Source organism: Prunus dulcis, chromosome 5, assembly GCF_902201215.1.
Source record: "Prunus dulcis chromosome 5, ALMONDv2, whole genome shotgun sequence".
Taxonomy (NCBI): domain Eukaryota; kingdom Viridiplantae; phylum Streptophyta; class Magnoliopsida; order Rosales; family Rosaceae; genus Prunus; species Prunus dulcis.
In genome coordinates, this window is record NC_047654.1 from 172,784 (window position 1) to 193,625 (window position 20,842).

Here is a 20,842-nt window from a genome sequence, read left to right on the forward strand (position 1 = left end):
TTTATTATCCCGACACGACACAACTCATTCCTAAGCCTAATCTAATATAAAAATACTAATAAATAAAAAAAATTTGCCATGACTTAATGTCATAAAACAATTTTTTATAACTAAAATTCATCATCAATTAGCATGTAATAACAATCACAAATCAAATTTATACATTTTTTTTTAATGTATGAAGAAAGTACGTTTTTTTAGGAGAAAGCGTATGGATGTGATATATACTAATGTTAGGGCTCGTTTGGGATTGCTTATGTAGGAAGCACTTTTGCTTAAAAAGGGCTTCTAGCAAAAACACTTTTATTATAAAAATGTTGAAATTTTCATAAGAAATGGAAGTGTTTCATGGAAAAGTACTTGAGAGTGCTTCCTGAAGAAGTACATGACAAGTGCTTCAGAAGCACTTCTGATCGGGGCATTGGTGTTGATCCAACAAATCTCTCTGTTCCTCAGAGCGGAGCTGATCTCCATGGGCGACGGAAAGGAACAACGGACAGAAAAAAATGACCAACAATTTGTCTCAAGGGCATTTTTCTTTTTCTTTTTGGTATTGAAAAAAAACATAAACGAAATTTTCAAATACACAAGTTAAGAGACAGAAAACAACACACACTTTCTAAGGCTCCGAAAAAACAAAAAAGAAAAGGTCATTTTTGAAGCATGAGCAAGCACTTGTGCCTTGTGGTCATCATCGGAATGACTTAAAATCCTTATTTCGCTTGAAAACTTATTTGTTTGATGATGGGCACAGGCACACACAGCTAGCGCATGATTGATTCAGAAAGTGGACCCGCAAGAACGTCCGTCCTATAGTTATAGTGCTCACGTTAAGATGCTGACTTTTTCAAAAAGCATTATGATTGGATATGAACCTTTTGATTTTTGACCTAAAACGTAGGTGTCAGTGTAACACCCTGCCATCTGTCACTATTTCATTCATTTATATTATTTGTGCACATACGTCAGGCCAACTTCATGCTTTGTTGATAGGAGACCAATTATAACGTGAGGTTTTTTTCTGGAGGGAAATTGCATGCCGTGGTGTTTACACCTAATTTCCTTTCCACACATGAGGAGCTTAAAGGGAAGAAATATTGATGTATTCTTTTTTTTTGATAAAGAGATTTTGGAGGTGGAGGAATCAAATCTAGAACATCGGTCGCAAGAGTTAATATTCTTGATCAATTTAACTATAAGTCCCTTGCTAAAAAAAAAAAGAAAAAAGAAAAAAGAAAAGGGTATAATTTCAAGTTAAGGAAGAAGCCAATGGATGCGACATAGTACAATGAGGCAGACGTTTTTTCTTTTTAAAAGAAGGGGTTGCTTAATCGTCCATTCTTAAGCAAGCGTGCCCATCCTTGTACGTTATATCCAACGCCCATGATCCATCTAAAAATTCCAATCCATGGGAGGGGCTTGGGGAGCCTTTTGGTAAGATATTTTATATTGGCATTTGGCCTTTGGCATCTGGCATCGGCCGATCCGACTGCACGTTCACGATATGTGGGGTCATGATGTAGCTTCTTTAATATTGACATTGACTCATTGAGCACGTAACTTTAATCTTGACCCATTTATTACCTTACAAACAAACAAATCAACTATTTAATTATCTAAAAGAATAGAATAAGGACCAATGAGATAGAAAAAATAAAAATAAAAATCGTAAATAGGGTTTGAATTCTATAGATAATATGGAAGGTATTGTCTATAATGATAGGCAAATAAAAGACTTTCTCAAAAATTTTATTCACAAACTTGCTATTTTGGAAATGGGTTTTGTTTGAATTTTTTAATTCACTGAAATTGAATTATTCTTTTTATTAGCCTTTAAATTTTGAACCGATTTGAAAAATATTTTTTTAGACTTGACTTTTGATAGGCAGAAGTAGGTCGTGGTGCGTGTTGGGGCTGGAAAGGAATTATTGAAGGACGTCATAACGTTGAGGTAGGGTAAGGTGGAGTGTTGGCAATGGAGAAAGCATAAAGATCCAAGGCTACCGCTGGTTCCCAAAACCTTATAAGTTTCAGGTGATGTCACACCATCCTGGAATGTCAATATATGTCGAGTTTCATATATGCTTTATGGGTCGGCCCTCATGATAGAGATGGACGCTATAAGGGCAGTTCTGTTTGCTTGTCAACATGGGGGTTTCTCACAGGTGGTGGTGGAGTCTAATTCCCAAGTTTCCATCAATATGGTGAAGGGGGAGAGGGTGGTGGCTATGGAGGCAGATAGTATTCTCTTCGACATCCAGACTGCGATTCGAGAATTCCAGAAATAATTTTTATTTTTGCACCTCGCAGTTGCAACAAAGCTGCTCACGAGATTGCAACTTTTGTGTGCAGGGTAGGTGGTAGTTAACATTGGGATTTTGTACCTCTAGATTGGTTGTTTAATACCTTAGCTGGAGATGCTAATATTCGTGTTCGCCTTTAATAAAAGTATTTGATTCTTGGGAAAAAAAGAAGGACAAATACTGATGCTGTCAATTTAGTTAACTTTTTATGTTAAATGCAAAGATAAAATGGTATTTTTGTATTATTTTTAATTTTCAATTTTTGAATATTCCTTTCACCCAAAAAATAAAATTAAAAATTAAAAAATCTTATTCCTATCCTCAGTTAAACTAAAAATTAAAAATTAGTTATTATTCCTAAAAACTTGAATTTTTTTTTTTGTTTTTTAATATTTTATTCATATTTTAATCAATTTTAAATTATAAAAATATAAAAATATAAAAATACCATTTTACACATGCATTTAACTGAAAATTTAACAAAATTGACGGTAAGACTTTTTATCCTATCAAAACTGAAGTTGAAGGATCAGGGGAACGATTTTGGAAATTGAGGGACTCAAATGCAAATCGGGTCTAAGTTCAGGAACTAATAAAACGAATAACCCAAAAAGATAAATACAAACTCACGGCTTCTACCAAAAAAAATAAAAATCAACATCAAAATCAAATATTTGGGTGAGGTGGGAATTGTATTTGCAATCAAATCTCAATCCCTTCTATCCCTTGCTTAATGCATAAAGACTCTTCTCTATCTTTTTTCTGGTTGGCAAAATTATGAAAGGGTAGAGGTGTTTTGGGTTGAGGGGTTTTTTCAAACACACAGTTTCATAGAGATTAAACTTGAGACCACAAATCTGTAAATTAAGATATTTTTTTACTGGGCTAGATACTATTAACAATGCTAATTGCTAATCAATTGATGAGAATGTTTCGATAAAACCAAAAAAGAAGAAAAAGAATTGATGGGGGAATGAACGCGTATGCGTAGCATGCAATTTCAAATGCGAGAGAAGGACAACAAACAATAAGAAACAGAAATTGAGAATCGTAGAGTGAAAGATAGGTAACCGCGTGCCGCGTCAGTCAGGTAATACTCTATCACTTACTCTATATCTAAACTAATGCCAATATAAAAACAAAACAAAAAATATAGAAGCTGGCACGCAAACCCATTTGCATGATAATTAACAGCTGGAAAAACAAAATTAGGTCTCAGAAGGAAAATAGCAGCAGCAAGCAACCCACCTACCAAAGCTTGCTTCCCACATGAAACCACATGTAATGTAATTACTAATAACTGAAAATTATGAAGACACAGAAGAAGATGACTAGTGTATACAAAAGATTTGCATAGAGTATTTTGTTTTTGTTGTAAATAGGTAGGCCAACTTCGCTATTATTGGAGAATGAGGAACCGAACTTAGAACCTCAGTACATGGATAAATGCTCTTAAATACTTGAGTTACAAGTAACCCTAAACAATAAGCTCACCTTCCTTTTCCCTCAACTTGGCCAAGCTTAAGCTGTTTTTCCCTGCTGTACGGAAGATTGGATCTTAAAATTCTACATAACATTGGGCCCAATAGAAGTTGGTTCGGGCTTTGTATAAAAAATCTGAACAAAGTGCTTGTCTACAACTCCATGGGCCTTGGCTTAAGACGTATTATGGTGGGCCTGCAAAACCTCACTCCACCAGTAATAATCCTGTTGCATCTTCTTCTAAGATAAGGATGCTGGGAAACTATAAGCTTTTCGATAATTAACTTCATACCATCTAATAATGCCAGTGATATGGGAGGAATTTACTAATTATTGACTATACAACAGAAACTATTGCTGTGTTTTCGACAGTCGTTTGGACTTGCAAAGTTGTTTATAGCATTTACATAATAATACAAGCCAAAGAGGATTACATAAATTTGAGTACTGAAAGCACGTTGTTGTGTAGGGGATCAGAAATGTGTTCAAGGAGGTTTTGTACAGGACCTTTACCTGTCAATGCTGCTTGACTGTAGAAGCCTAACCAGGCTACCATCGCTAGCCGCCCATTTTTGATCTCTTTCACCTTCAGCTCTTCAAAAGCTACAGGGTCTCGGGAGAGGTTCAAGGGATCAAAAAGCTCTCCTCCTGGGTAATTAACATCACCTGGAAGGTAAATTCCCAGAGGCTCTAATGCTTCAATCCCACAATATCTTGCATATTCTGGTCCAACCTAGTCACCGTCAAATGTTTGAAATAAATGAAAAACACATCCACATTTCGAGTTGCAAAAGACATGCTTCAATCAGAAATATGAGAAGCAAATCTGTAAAGCAGGGCTATATCTTTTGGCCAGTAGAAAAAGGTTTTAGAACCTAAAACCTCAGATAATTAAGCTAGTTAATAATTCATCCTTTTTATCAGATTACCCATTTAACACCATGAATGGTTCAACTTTGGAATGGTGTGGTTGTCATAAATGCAGAGATGCATGCACACACAATCTAAGCATGTAAATGTGATCAACAAAGTATGAAAATGAACTCTTCCGGACAATGCTGTAAAGACAATCTCCCCTGTGGGACAATGAATTTTTCTGGACTATGCAAGGAAACAATTTCCATTTCCAACATTATGCGTGCTAAATTCTATCACAGAAATGAATGAACAATATCCTTAAGAATAAGTTTTTTCAGGCTCTTGAATGAGCCTCAAGAACCCCATTCCAGACAAACTAACATGAACTAAGCATAATTGGAAACACCTGGTTAAAATGATGGAATCTGAAAATCTATCCCTTTCTAGGGGCATATGGTACAGTCCATGAATATGTAAGACAAGATGGGGGCTTTAAAATTTCATTACCATCAGGAGGGCTTGGCATATGGCTATAACAATCACTCCTTGGCTTCCAGCTACGTGCAGTCCCGGGATGCCTAGGTAGTCCAGTGTATCTCCCTGGTGAACATTGATAAGCCAAAAGGAAAATAAAGTTAATAAAAACAGTTCACCTCGCATATGTTCATACCAAATTAAATAAGAGGTCTATTTAAACTCATAAGACAGATGACAGTCAAATCAGGGGTATACACTATACAGGAACAATTATCCCCTAGCAATAATGGATCGGAAATAGTTGAGAATTTTCAGCTGTTATTCACTTCAGGGAGAAACTGAACCCACCGCAATCTACTTGCAAATTATGCCAAGATATATCACAAGCCTGGTAAGGACCTACCCTATCATTTCTATGCCAACTTTTAACAATACCTGCATGTGAGCCTTACCACAAACATTTGACCATATGTTGTAAGGATCTTACACTGACAAATAAGTTACAAACAGTTTGCAAAAGACAAAATCATGGCTTGGAGACAAAGGAAACACTATTTAAACCATAAATCTCTGCAAAAGGTAGGGACTTACAAACCTAACAAACTTGTGACATTATGTCTACGCCATGGTAGGATGAAACAGAAACCGGAAAACTGATAACCTAAAACATATTGTGACTAAGCTACCAATGTATTAGCAGTTGAAAATCATTTGGAAACTATCTCCACCATAAATGACTCTCTATTTGATTATCCATGAATTTGGACCAAATTGGCATAAGTTTTTTTATTTTATTTATATTTTATACACCTATCATTTCCGTAGATATAGTCATCATCCCTAGAAAAATCAAGGTTCGGTAGGCTCAAGCTGCCCTCCATTTTCTTGAGCAAACCTATGCCGTGGCCAATGATTAGATTATACAAGAAAAGGGATGATACAGCCAGCCCAAATAATACTTACCAAGAAAATTGATCAATAAAAAGGTTAGTCCAACGCAGAAAATACTAACCTTAAGTTTTGAGTAGCCAACTCGCCACCATACAGGTTCAACAAAGTGAAAGGCCCCTAAGAGGTCCAAAATTTCAGGAATCAAGGCACCAAGGGCTGCTAGCATGGCCCAACGAGCATGGAGTATTTCGAAGCTGCAGGGTAAATTACATATTTATTTAAAGCCATTTACAACCAATGACGTAGTTAGCATAGTAAAACACTTTGAAAACAGTCTTCCTTTAGATGAATCATTGCAGAACTGGACACTTAACCCTCCAGAGTAATACGAAAGCACTTAGACAAGATCTATACAATATTGTGATTCGGGAAAGTTGAAGGGATATATCTTATAACACTATGGTTACCAAAGCCTAAATCAACGTACAAGAGTTTGTCACCCTAATTATATTCCAAAGTTTAAAATTGTGAAAATTAGCATAACAGTTAAAATCATATGGGATTCTGGAGTAAAATTGAAACAGATATTCAGTGAGAAGATTATATTCAAGATGATTCCCTGTGTCATAAAGGGACCCAAGTAACTCTGACTTACTTAAAATATTTTTGGAAAGCCACAGGATCCCTGCTCAGACCTACAACATCAAAACCATAATCCCCAGGTAGTTCTCCAGTCAGATATGCAGGATAATCATAAGGAATTGGACCAAGCCAGCGGGGTCGCTCTTCTCCATACCACAAGCTGTGAAACAGAAAATATACCATATAGTGAATCAGTGTTTACGGTAAGTTACAAATTCTATACTGATCTTCTAATTTGACATAAGCTCGCGAATAATATTAAATTTTTTTTTTTTTAAATTTCTAAAACCACAATGTTTCTGTTTTGGTCAATATACAGTTAGTAGTTAGCATAGTTGTTAGTCCCCAAAACAAGGTACTCAATGAAAACAGCAAATGGTTAGTTTTCCATATGATGACATATTTTTATGAGACCTGAGCAAATGACATACAGAAAATGATTAGGCCAATTCTTAGATAGAAATGTGCACCAAAAATAGGCTCAATAGCTACTGATACTATGCTTCCATAAATCATCGATGGGTTTGTCACTACTACTAGAGAGAAAACATGATTTCATTTTTCCATCAGAGTGCAAACACCCTTTTATATGGCATTGGCTGGCTACAGCTACACTACACTACACAGATGGATGGATGGATGGGCATGTCCTACTATTGCAAGTGATAATTGGGATCCAACAACTGTCTCTGGTGATGATAATTTTATCTCCGTAGAGAAATAGAGAATGGCTTACCCGAAAATTACCTCTGTTTTCGAGCCTCTTCGGCCAAGCCCCTAAACCTGGAAGAATTCTCAACTGCAACTTTCTTCCTTTCCTCCAATCGCCTCTGCAGCGACTCTCCGACTGCGCTGTTGGCTATGGCTTTCACAGCCGTGAATGGAATCGCCGAGAACACCACAACGCCCACAAGCTTCACACCAATAAATATATGCAACGTAATTAAGAAAAAGAATTATAACAAAAATTGGTACTGATAACAGAAAGGGAGAGCGGAGGGACCTCTTGCCATGAAGCTTTGCAAACAGAAGAACGAGGCTTAGTAAATGTGAGGTTGGTGGGGGATTTTAGAGCCAGAGAGTGAGGATGATGAATGAAAGAGGAAACTGAACAAGGCGAAGCTCGTGGCTGAAGCAGCGCCATGCTGTCATTCTAGTCGGAGTTAAGTTTATAAGTTAAGTTTTGTTTTTTTAATCAAAATATAAGTTACGTTATGCGGGTGGTGGAAATGGAAGAGCATTTTTGTTCGGTTTTGTTTGATTTTGCAAGACTTGACTTGGACAGATTTCAACCCCTCCCTCATATATGCCTATTTAAATTCATCAAATTTTACAGACGTAGCGAAGTTAGTTGAACAAGACAGCATGTCCGTCCTTACATTCAAATTTAAGTCCCTTCTATTTTCTTGTAGAATGGAAAAAAGCCTGTAAGGTGTTTGACTAAATGTCTCAAAGGAGGAGGCTGAGACAAGGGCAAACCTAACAGATTACATCCCCAATATTCAAGTCTTGGCAGATTGCTGCCCACACCACATGTTCCACTATTAACATGTTGCGTTATGCAATTTGGTTGTATAAAAGCTTTTATCAAGGCTAATAAAATTATGAATGAGATACTGCATCTAGCTTTAGCATAGTGCTTTTAGTTTTAGTATCAGCAGCTTTTGTCAAAAATAGTTGAAAGCTTAATCAGTATTTGATTTCACCCCATCAAGAAATATTCCTGGATCCGCCACCTTTCACCTTTCTTCGTAGATTAAATTAATGAGTAAAACAAAGGATGGGCAGTAATTGTTAGTAAACTGTAATGTAACACCAATTCATCCATGTACAATGATGGGCATCATAAACAAGGACACCAACCAAACATAGAATACAGATTTCTAATTAGGATATTTGGGCATTACGCATACAAAGGAAAACGCTTACATAAACACATACTAGCTAGACGGCATAGAAATTAATACAATACAAAGGTGGATGATGATCGGGAATTCAACATGCTACTTAATTAAACAATTTTAATCTTCGTAGATCCGGCACTCGTCGGTTTCAGGGTTGTCTTGACAGAAGGACTCGAGAGGATCTTTGTTGGTCTCCAATTTGAGCCTGAGATCGGCCTTGGCTTGGCTGACCTCCTCCACCTCGTCCCAGGCGACCTTGCACTCGTCGGCGATGGGATCTCCCTCGCACACTTGCTTTGCTTCCATCACTTTCTTCTCTATCATCTCCGTCAGTTGCTTCTCCCTCATCTGCGTCCCTTTGAACTTCCCCTGCACCCCACCACTTTTCGTCCCACATTTTATCATCCTATTCTTATTATTATTGTCCGATCTCAGGCAGAAAGAGGAAGAAGAAGGCGATGATAAATCATTAATCTTCTTCTTCAAATAAGTTTCAGACAAACACATCACACCCGATCCTCCTGATAAACAAGAAGCCATCTGCTGATCTGATTGATCCTTCAATCTTCACTTCTTCTATGCGTCCTCCTACCTACAGCAACCAACCAAACAAACAAACAAACAACGTCCATGGGCCTATTAATTAAACCTTAGTGCCCTGCTCCCTACTCAAATAAGTGGGCCCTTGACGGATTTACCTAAATACCCCAATAAAATACATCTTTCCTTTTATCTTTCTCTGTTTCCGGTAGGGTATCATTGGTACGTCCTATGGTAGGTATGGGATAAGGTTGTTCATTCCATTATTTGTCACAAGACACCAAGCAAGCAATATCCTTATCTACAACAACAAACTCTAGCTGCTCATATAAAGTCCAAGATGAAATCTTCCAATCACACAACACAAAAAAGTCCCCTTTTCTTTTTTCTTGTGCTCCTGTTATTACATTTAATAACCAGGCGCCCACAAAAGCCCACGGTTTTTATAGACCAAAAATCAAAAAACAAAAAAAAGCCCACGGTTTTTGGATGCCCCCTTCTATTTATTTGTTTTCTAAGAACTCAAATATCAAACATTAGATTTCCCAATAAAAAATAATTAAAAAACAAACATTAAAAATCAAGCATTAGGATTTTTAACTCAAATGGTCCTTAAATTTATACACAATTTGCATTTTAGTCCCTTAACTAAATTATCTGTTCAAATAATCTACATACTTTTTATTATTCGGGCACTTGGTCCCACCAATGTTGCCTTCAAATGTAAGGTAAAACCCCACATCCTCATCAACATCCATCCTCATTCCTAGCCAGCCATCATCTTCCCCAGCTAACAAGGTCATCATCTTCCCAAACTTAAAAAATCAATCAAACCCAACCAATAATCTAGAGGTTCAGAAACAGAAGGGGGCGGGGAGAGATGACCATCCTTCCACGTCAATCTAAGCCACCCATTCCTCTCTATATAAACCTCTCTCCCCCCGCCCCGACAAACCAACCTCATTCCAATCTTCCTCAAACCCAACCAAAGAAACAATCTTTAAGTCGTTTAGCAATAGCGTCATATTCAAAAGCAAAAGCAATACTATCCCAAATTCCCAATACTCAAGTCAATGGCTAGACTTGGTCTAATTTGCTTAGTTATAGCTGGGTTCATGGTACTTCAAGTTATGGTTGATAAATCTAAGGGTTTGGAGCTGAATCCATTTTGCATGTGCCAGGGGATGGGGTTAGGGAGTTGGGGAGAATGAGATTGGGTTGGGGGTGGGATGGGTTTTCTTTTGGGGTTAATTAAATTCCTATTTACCAAATTTTTTTGCATGTGCTGATTAAATTTGACAAAAAATTATGGTGGGACCAAATGATCGAATAATAAAGAGTATGTGGACCATTTGAACGAATAATTTAGTTGAGGGACAAAAATGTAAATTGTGTATAAATTTGGGGACTATTTGAGTTAAAAACCTTCAAACATTAAATTTTAATTTGATGGCTTGTGTGAAAATTTGACATATAATAGAGTTTTACATTTCACCCGATATGTCAAATAAAATATTATTTTATTACATATTTTTATTGGTTTACTACAATAAATGTACATTAATTCAAAAATAATAATAAAATAACATCACAAGGTCAAACAACCAAAAATAACAACAAGAAAGAGAAATGTTAATCCATGTACGATTTAACATTTTGGTTGGAGTGAGTCTAAGCTTTTTTTTCCCCTACCTGTTAAAAGTGCCACAACGGATTTAACATGCTCTAAGTTTTGAGTACAACGTTACTTAAATGCTAACATTAATTTTCATTTCAAGGTTGGTTTTTTATTTTATTTTATATTTTTAAATGTCGTGGGGACTCAAACTTAGGAGAAATTATATAATAGTACGAATATACTATGTTAGTGTGTGATAATCCCACTCAAATATTGTCACTTGTTTCTTTTTTATAGTTGGATTTGACACTTCATATTTATCATTTAAATTAAAATTAGAAAAATAAAATATAAATATAAAAATAAAAAGATAAGAGTTCCAGCAACTAGGGTTGGAATTTTTGACCAAAAACCCGATATGAATCAGGAAACCGATCAAACCGGACCGTCTGGTTTGATCTCGACTTCCTTTCTTTCCAAGGTAACTCCAGATATGTAGCTCCACCACGCCGACGCCAAGGCTCCAGATCTACAGTGCCACCGCTATCTCCGCCTCTCTTTCTCTCTCCATCTCTTCTGCCTCTTGGTTTTTTCCACAGTCGAACCGCTCACACCAAAACCAACGGTTCAACCGACAATTGGCAATTCGCCCTCATCAGTGGCGGTCATCTTTTTAGCATTCCGACCACTATCGGTTAGGTAGTCAGTTTGTGCCTCTCGGTCCGAACACACCCCTACCAACAACCACACCCTCCCAACCTAACCACTAACCCCAACGTGTCTGCCATGACCAATGGTCCGCCGCTCTTCCTTCTCTTTTTATTCCTTTCTCTTTCTCTAATTCTCCCCTCTTTCATCATTGCAATTCAAAGAAAATGAACAAATGAACCAAAAGTAAGCCTATTTCATTTGTAGCGGAAAGATTAAATAAAATTTTGGGGATAAGAGAGAGATAAAGGAGAAGGAAGAGGAAGAAAAGACTGGAGGCCATGGAAAACAATGGGACTTGTTGTTGGGACTCTCATTTTTCCTCTTTGTTGACGCAAGGTAGTACCCAAGCCCAGTATACCCAATAATGGCTTAATAAGTGGCACTTACCGACCAGTAGGGATATACCACCGACCACACCAAAGCAGACCTCTTGTCTATTATCTTTATTTTGGCTCGGTGGTCGACTCGATCTTATCTATCGACACACACAAATCTCTCTGCTCGGCGTCTGAGCCAAGAGTTCATGCCATCACCGTTGGCCATAAAAAGTCCACGTCGATGACAAGACCCATCTTGAATGAGGACAGTACATCGTCCTTCAAAACCACTATTCCTGTCACCTTCGATTCCTCGTGTAGACAAGTTATGTTCTTTTGTGCAAACCACGTCTTATTAGAGCAACTCCAGCGCTAGAGGCTGGCCCAGGCAAAAGGCAGAGATGAGCCCGAGTCCAGCTCCAGCGCCAAGAATCCAGCCCGGGCAACAGGCGGGCCCCACGAAACCGGGCAGGCCCAAGGGCAAAAGTCGCCTGGGCTTGAGCCCGAGTTCGCTGACGTCAGCGCACTAAAATCAATTTTTTTTTACTGTTGACTGCCACGTGTCGTCACCGGGTGGCTCCGATTGGATTTTTTTCAGCAATCCTACGGTTCTCTTTTTTTGGCCAAAAAAATTTTTAAAAAATCCGAAAAAATTCTGAATTTTTTTTTTAAAAAATACCAAAAATTTATGTATTTTTTCCCTATAAATACCTAACCATTTTATCTACTTTCAACACCAAATCTTCATACAATTTCTTCTCCATACAATATTTTCTACTCTCCACTCACATAATTCATTTTCCACACCAAAATATTTTTAATTGCCATTTTAATCAATTTAATGTAACTTTTTTTTTGCATATTCTATTTCTTTTTGTTGCACAATGTTTATTTTATTTTTGCATTTCCTAATTGGCTTTATTTATTTACATAATCAATTTTATTCTTGCATTTCAAAATAGTTTATAATTTCATGCATAATCTTTATTTTTGTTTTTGCATTTTCAATTTGTCTATATTTATTTACACAATCAATTTTATTCTTGCATTTGAAAATAGTTTATAATTTCTTGCATTGTATATTTTTTGAATGCACTTCCAATTATTTATTTTGAATAAATCATACAAGCACAAATTTTATCTGGAATAAGACACGTGGCAACCGAGATTCACATCCGAAAATCTTATCCGAAAATTTAATTACAAAAGATTATCAAAATTAATGATTTAAAATATAAAAAAATAGGAAATAAAGTACAATGAATAGTAATTGCCCTAGACTTGCCCTAGACTTTGCCCTTGTGAGTGGAACCACAAATGGCAAGGCTGACACTATTCACGTGAATAGTATCAGCCCTTGCTTGCCCTAGCTTGCCCTTGCCTTAGACTTTGCCCTTAGGGGTGGAGTTGCTCTTAGGAGATAAGGTCAAAGTCCCAACCCAATGACTTTTACCATGTGACTTTTTGCCTTTTTTCTTTTAACTTTTATTTAATAATTTTTCTTCTCATTTTTCTTACATTTGTAATTTGTTTCCTAAAAAACTGACCATGTGCAAGTCGCGTGACTAAAATTTAGATGGACATAAAAAAAATTGATTGGCAGTCCTGAATTGGCCCATTTCATATAGTTGAAATCCATAATTTATTGAAAACATTGTTTTGGGGGAAATTGACAATAGTTTGGGGCAAAACAGCATTTACTTATTAAAAATAGCCAATTTCATCCTTACCGAAAAATTTATCAAATGTCATCCAATTTGCTTTCAACTATAAGGCCTTCTCCAACCATGGGGCTAAATCCAAAAAAATCCTAAAATTTGGCCCAATTTCATCTCCAACGCATGTATAGGGAGGGGGAGAATTTTGGGCAAACTGAAATCTTGGGCTATATTTGGCCTAGCTTTCTAGTCCAGGTGGAATTGTTGTGGGCCCCAATTTGCATCAAACCAAGGAACCATGTGAAGTCCACATCTACATGGACCACCTGTCGCCAACTTACCCATGCTGCTTGCGTCACTTGTCCATCCCAGAACAACTTTTGTTTCAATCCAACGTCTGGGTTAAGTTGCTGTGTCAATTTTTATTTTTCATTATGCATATAATCAATGGCTAGGATATTTTAAAGCAATCTCAATGGGAAAAATTCACATTCAATGGCTAAAATTTAAATCCAACAGCAAAATTAATTTTTACAATTAATTTAAAGGGCTCTTTAGTTTTAACCCATAAAAAACTTAACTAATTTGGAAGAAAGATAATTAATTTTGCTTAATTAATATAAAACCAAAGCCACCTAATTTTACCAAAAGGACATCCAACAACCCTAAAATTACTACATGTGCCATTGTGCTTAATGTCAAATACAGATTTATTTAAGGGTAGAATTGTCTTATCAGTTGTTATTTTTTACCTGGCCCAACGAATCTGGGCCTCTCTTTGGGCTAATCCAAAATAGTAGTTTTTTCCTAGGTATTAAAACTAAAACCAAAATATCCAATATCTTACAAACTAATTAATAAAGTTAATTATGTCTAAAACCTAATTTTTCTTAATTTAAATCAGAGTCAACCCAAAATAATTTTGTGATTATCATTTATCTTAATTGTAATTGTAGTTTATCTTAATATATTTTGATTTTTAAGTGAAATTATTTATGTTTTGAATTTTGGATTTTTTTTAGGTTAAAATCTTCAGAAAATTAAATCACGAATGTTGAAACAAAAATAATGTAAAGAAAAATTAACAAAATAAAAATAAAAATGAGGGTTTAACCATTTTAAAATAATTTAATAAAGTTGCGGGCTCAAATTATGAGTATGCATGGTTGGAGGAAAAAAACAATTCTAGTCCAGGCAATACATGAATAGTTTTATTTTTTAGGGGAGAAATATGAGTTTAGCCCTATTTAGGTTGGAGATGGCCTAAGGGAAACTTTTTCATCATACAAGGTAAAATATCGAGGAAAATTGAAAATAAAACATAGAAAATGTGGAAAATTAAAAAAAAATTGAAAAACCAAAAAAGAGGTTGAGTGGATGATGAACCCAGTTTTGTTTTTCGTTAAAGTTATAAACCTGGTTTAGTCTTCTCATAAACAAGTGGTTGTAGATCGTCGTCTTCTTTGCCATTCTCATCCTAACTGTCATTCTAGTCTTGGGTCTGTTTTGGTTCGCTCTATGGTTGAATTGGGGGCATAGACAGAAGATTTTGGAGTCCTAAAAGTTGTTGATACAAAGAGGATTTGGGGGGCCTTTTGTTGGGAAAGATGGTGAAAAATAAAAGAGCCAATAAATAAATTTGGCAGTCCCAGGAACTGACTTTTCCCAACTTTGTATAAATAAAATGGGCAAAAATAACACTTAATATTTTCCACTATGAAAATAATGGGAATACAATAATAATCTCACCAAACACCTGTGGCTAAACTCTCTCTTGGTTTTTCTCTCTCACACAAGTGAGGTTTTCTTATCTCTCAAAACTCTATAAGTTTTGGTTTTCTAAGGGATACATTGAATTGAAAGAAGGCAACTGCTTTTATAGCCAACATTCCTAAATAATTGGTGGCCATGCATGAAGGAGAGTTTTTCACATTTTCTCTTTCATTCGTTTTCTTCAAATTCTCCTATCCTTTTTTTCATTTTATTTTACTATTTATTTTTCCTTCTTTTTCTCTCCTCTACTAATGAGGGAAACCCATTAATCTTCCCCTCCTGACTTAGGTGTAAGGCTCCAACAGTCCAATTGTTCTTCTGCAAAATTCGTACTTGTCCTTAGGTAAGGACTTGGTCATCATATCTGAACTATTGTCATCAGTTTGGATCTTCTTAAGTTGTAGTTTCTTGGACTCTAACACATCACGTATCCAGTGATATTGCACATCAATGTGCTTCGACCTTTAGTGAAAACTTGGATTCTTGTTTAAGTGGATTGCGCTCTGACTATCACAATGCAAAATGTATTTATGCTGCTCTTGCCCTAATTCTTATAGGAATCGCTTTATCCAGAGCATTTCTTTGCACGCTTCAGTGGCTGCAATAAACTCTGCCTCTGTAGTTGATAGAGCAACATATTTTTGTAACTTTGATTGCCACGAAACTGCTCCCCCTGAAAATGTAATCAGGTATCTTGAAGTACAAACTCATTTTGGAAGTACCCCTGAGATATCTGAGAATCCACTTCACAATATTCCAATGCTCTCTGCATGGTTTAGATATGAATCTGTTTACAACGCCAACTGCGTGCGTTATGTCTGGTCTCATGCAAATCAATGCATACATCAGACTACCAACAGTTGAGGAATATGGTACCATAGCATGTTTTCTTTTTCTTTCTCACTTGTAGGGCTCTGCTTCGAACTAAGCTTGAAGTGACTAGGAAATGGAGTAGAAACTAGTTTTGCTTTATCCATGTTAAACCGCTTTAGTACCTTCTTGATATAACACCTCAACTTTCGATTTTTTCAATCACGGGATATACTTATACAGAGGATTCGTTTTACGAGTCCTAAGTCTTTCATAGCAAAAGACTTGCTCATCTCTTTCTTTAACTTGCTGATCTTGTCATTGTTTTGTCCTACGATCAACATGTCATCAACATAGAGAAGAAGTATGATGAATTCACCATCATCAAATATTTTCCAAATACACAATGGTTTGAAGTAGTCCTCCGACATCTGTGTTTAATCATGAAGGAATCAAACTTCTTGTACCATTGTCGAAGTGCCTGCTTGAGTCCATATAAGCTCTTATTCAGACGACATAACAAATCTTCTTTGTCATTGACTTTGAATCCTTCTGGCTGCTCCATGTAGATTTCTTCTTCAAGATATCCGTGGAGAAAAGCTGTCTTCACATATAGCTGTTCGTTCTCGAGATTTAGGCTTGCAGTCAAACCGAGTACAACCCGTATGGATGACATCTTCACTACGGGTGAGAAAATCTCTTCAAAGTCAATTCCTTTCTTAAGACTGAAACTTTTCACAACTAACCTTGCCTTAAACCTGGGCTTGGAGTTATTTTCTTCAGTCTTTAGTCGATACACCTATTTATTCTTGAGTGCTCTTTTACCTTTTGGTAGGTTCACCAGATCATATGTGTGGTTCACATGTAGAGATTGCATCTTTTCATGCATGGCTTTCAACCATTTATCTTGTTGATCATGAATTAATACTTCTCCATAGCATTCTGGTTCTCCCCCGTCGATTAGGATAATGTGATCATCTAGAGATACCTACTTGAAGGTCTCCAAATCCTGGTCGATCTTCTTAGTTGGAATTCGGCTGTTAGCTCTTCATAGGCTTGTGCTTCTAGCCCATCATCAGCTACATCATCTACTATACCATCAGTTGTATGATCATCACTCACATCATCATTAACTGGTTAATTAATAATAAGATCATTAGCTAGATCATCAGTATCATTAGATTCATCTTGCTTGTCATTGTGCTCCAATGGAGGAGGAACTGGAACCAAGTTAGCTGGATATTCTCTGGGATTATCAGGTTTATCACCTCTTTGAATGTCTTTAGTGTTTTGACCTTTAACGAAGACAATGTCTCTACTTATAATAATCTTTCTAGCTACAGGATCCCATAAACTGTAACCGAATTCTTCATTCCCATATCCGACGAAGATATATTCTTTCGACAAACTCTACAACTAAACACTTTCAAATGATTGTAGAAAATGTCTTTTCCTGATTAGAACTAGTTCGGGACATCATCATTCAAAAAGAGTTGAAGGAGAAAGGTTGAATAGATCAACCGCAGTCATTAGGGCTTTACCCAAAAAGCTTTTGGGCAGCTTGGCATGAGATAACATTATTCTTATTCTTTCAACAATTGTTCTGTTCATTCTCTCAGCTATGCCATTATGTTGAGGAGTCTTCGAAACAGATCGTTCATGCCTGATTCCATTACTTCTACAATAGTTTTAGAACGCCCCCATATATTCTTCTCCGTTATTGGTGCGAATCCATTTCAAGCTTCTACCAGTATCTCGTTCAACGCTAGCATTATACAGTTTGAAAACTTCATATACTTGATCTTTTGTTTTAAGTGCATAAGCCTATACCTTCCTAGAATGATCGTCAATGAAGGTAACAAAATATCTTGCACCACCAAGAGTACTAAAACATCAGAGTACATAACATCCGATAGATTGGATTTTCTTTGTGCAGGTCCATGTTGAAACAAAGCCCTATGCTGCTTTCTAGCCAAGCAATGCATGCATGATTTTAGAGGTATGCCTTTCTTCATCCTAGTCAGTGCCTCTCTTTTAGCTAGAATTTGCAATCCTTTCTCGCTCATGTGACCAAGCCATTTATGTCATAGCTTGATCGAGTCTTCTGTGAGAGCATTTACATACCCATTATTGACTTTTGCATGTGTTATGTATAGGGTGTTCTCCTTCTTCCCTCGTGCTGGGACAAAAGAGTTCTTGCTGAGTTTCTATTTCCCTTCAGCAAAGACCACTGGCGGATCTAGGAATTTTTAAGAGGAGGTGCAACATTTCAAAGGCTAACTGTTCCACACCCAAAAAAAAAAAAATTTACTTTGGAAATTGTCAGTTGTTTAGATAAAAATAACAATTATAATTGAATTGATACTATTATTATTCATAATTCATGAAAGAAATAACATTTTCTTATTAATAAAAAAAATTCACTGATAAATTTTTTGTTTTTTATTTTAAAAAACTTGCATGATGCACATTCATGATTTGAATATATTGATTACTTGGATTAACAATATTGTAATGTATATATGAACTAACAAAATTCGCTGGTCATAAATGTGCAATTTATATATTCAGGGAAAAGAAAAAAAAGAAGAAGAAGAACTTGCAATTTATTTCCTTGTGTTGAAGATTAAATTAACAAATAATTTCATTAATAATTCAACCGCATTTTAATGTTCAGTATGTATATATATATATATATCAAAGTGTTTCTAGGTTAAGCCATCAAACTCTAATGACTACTCTACCCTTAAACTAAAGCTGCAGCATGATGTGGTCTTGAATAAAACAAAAATTAAGCACGTGTAATGCACACAGAGATTCTAAAACATATTAATTGATATGGTCCAAAGCGATCCGTTTTGGCCAGATCATTAAAAAGAAAAACAGATCGTGCTTGTTGCTGTTGCTCTTCACTCCAGCTTTTCCACTAACAGGTTGTGGGCATTCTTGCCTAGCTACCTAGCCGCCCAAGAGCTTAAGATGAATTACTGCTATGGTATTTTCAGGTGAGGGGAGGTGCACCTGCGTCTCCTTGAGCCTCTGTAGGTCAGCCACTGGCAAAGACATTGATGTATCCTTCATCATCATGTAATCCGGTGGAGATTAGATTGAGACGCATGTCTGGAACATATTTTACATCCTTGAGAACCAAGTGACAACTTGTGTTGGTTTTAAAGGAAACATCTCTTCTTCCCGCGATCTTGGACAATTTGTCATTTCTCATCCTCACATTAATAAAATCTCCATTGGTGTAAGATGTAAAGAAGTCTTTTCGTGAGGTGACATGTAATGATGCACCAAAATCCACTATCTAGCATGCATCTTGAGAGGAAAAATTAATAAAGCCATCACCACATAGAATAATTACCTCATTTCCACCAGAGGTAGTTGCGGTCGTGTGCTTGGCATTGCTATTTTCATTACCTCTATCTTGCTCTCGTTTAAACAGCCTGCACTCTCTTTTCATGTGATTTATCTGGCCACAATGGTAACATTCTAGGTCCCTTCTTGTCTTGGACCTCCCTATGGAGCCATCTCTTGACCTGCACTTTAACTTGTCTCCCCTGTGGAATTTTCTATTGCTAGTTATTCCACGATACTCTGAGACGAGGGCTTCTGACTCGACTATTACACCTTGTTCTTTCCTCATTGCTTCTTCATTAAACATGCTATCTTTAACTATGTTCAATGTAAGAACGCCTTGAGGAGCTGAATTGCTTAAGGACACTACTAGTGTATCCCAGCTATTAGGCAAAGAGCTGAGTAACACTAGTGCTTGTAACCCATCATCAAGCACCATTTGCATATTCGTCAATTGGTTGATCAAACCTTGGAAGTTACTAAGATGCTCGGTAACACTTCGACCATCTTTGTACTTGAGGTTTACCAACCGTCGGATAACTGAGGCTTTATTTTGAGTGGTCTTCCGCTTTTACATGGACGACAATTTTGTCCGTAATTTATATGCATCCATCTCTTATGCCACATGGTGGAACACATTTTGATCCACCTATTGTCGGATTTGTCTGACAGCTTTTCTATTCAGAATGCTCCATATATCGTCTGACTTCCCTTCTGATTTTTGTCCCAGCAATTGAAGGGGCTCATACAAATCCTTGCAGTAAAGGATGTCCTCAATTCTTGGCTTCCAAATGGAGTAATTGAATGCAGTCAATTTTAACATTGTTGCTGACGATGATGACCACGACTCCTCCATCTTAAATTACAGAAGAATATAATTTTTAAGCCGAAGCTCTGATACCACTTGTTGGGAAAGATGGTGAAAAATAAAAGAGACAATAAATAAATTTGGCAGTCGCAATATCTGACTTTTCCCAGCCTTGTGTAAATAAAATGGGCAAAAATAACACTCAATATGTTCCATTATGAAATTAATGGGAATACAATAATAATCTCACCAAACACTGGTGGCTAAACTCTCTTGGTTTTTCTCTTAAGAGGATTTTCTTTCTCACACAAGTGAGGTTTTCTTATCTCTCAAAACTCTCTAAGTTTTGGTTTTCTAAGGGATACATTGAACTGAAAGAAGGCAACTCCTTTTATAGCCAACATTCCTAACTAATTGGTGGCCTTGCATGAAGGAGAGTTTTTCTAATTTTCTCTTCCATTCATTTTCTTCAAATTCTCCCGTCCTTTCTTTCATTTTATTTTACTATTTATTTTTCCTTCTTTTTTTCTCCTCCACTAACGAGGGAAACCCATCACTTTCTAGGGATCATGTAGGGTGCGGGAGCAGGGCTTTGAGGATAAGTGTGTGGAAGGGTTATGCAAAAAATCCAATAGAAAAGTCCAAGAAAAGACACGAGATTCATTTCATCATTTATATATATATATATAT

The 20,842-nt window shown here is 36.5% G+C and overlaps 2 protein-coding genes across 2 annotated transcripts; both read right to left on the minus strand.

Annotated features, from left to right (window-relative positions):
• Positions 1 to 4,084: 4,084 nt before the first annotated feature.
• LOC117627731 (chlorophyll a-b binding protein 7, chloroplastic) lies at positions 4,085 to 8,146 on the minus strand. Its single transcript, XM_034359957.1, has 6 exons — positions 7,657 to 8,146; positions 7,401 to 7,567; positions 6,667 to 6,813; positions 6,133 to 6,265; positions 5,151 to 5,243; positions 4,085 to 4,518 (listed from the first exon to the last, which is right to left on the minus strand). Exons 1-6 carry the CDS (start codon positions 7,795 to 7,797, stop codon positions 4,216 to 4,218), a joined length of 984 nt encoding a protein of 327 aa, XP_034215848.1. The 5' UTR covers positions 7,798 to 8,146; the 3' UTR covers positions 4,085 to 4,215.
• A 290-nt stretch (positions 8,147 to 8,436) lies between these two features.
• On the minus strand, positions 8,437 to 9,180 carry LOC117627732 (calvin cycle protein CP12-3, chloroplastic). The gene has a single exon (XM_034359958.1). The coding sequence runs from the start codon at positions 9,095 to 9,097 to the stop codon at positions 8,675 to 8,677; it is 423 nt and encodes a 140-aa protein (XP_034215849.1). The 5' UTR covers positions 9,098 to 9,180; the 3' UTR covers positions 8,437 to 8,674.
• Positions 9,181 to 20,842: the final 11,662 nt, after the last annotated feature.

Coding starts and splice junctions, on each gene's coding strand:
- LOC117627731 (XM_034359957.1), bottom strand. CDS start 7,797: ATGGCGCTGCTTCAGCCACGAGCTTCGCCTTGTTCAGTTTCCTCTTTC. Junction 6,814..7,400: donor GAAGAGGCTCGAAAACAGAG/GTAATTTTCGGG, acceptor TCTGTTTCACAG/CTTGTGGTATGGAGAAGAGC. Junction 6,266..6,666: donor GCTTTCCAAAAATATTTTAA/GTAAGTCAGAGT, acceptor TTTACCCTGCAG/CTTCGAAATACTCCATGCTC.
- LOC117627732 (XM_034359958.1), bottom strand. CDS start 9,097: ATGGCTTCTTGTTTATCAGGAGGATCGGGTGTGATGTGTTTGTCTGAA.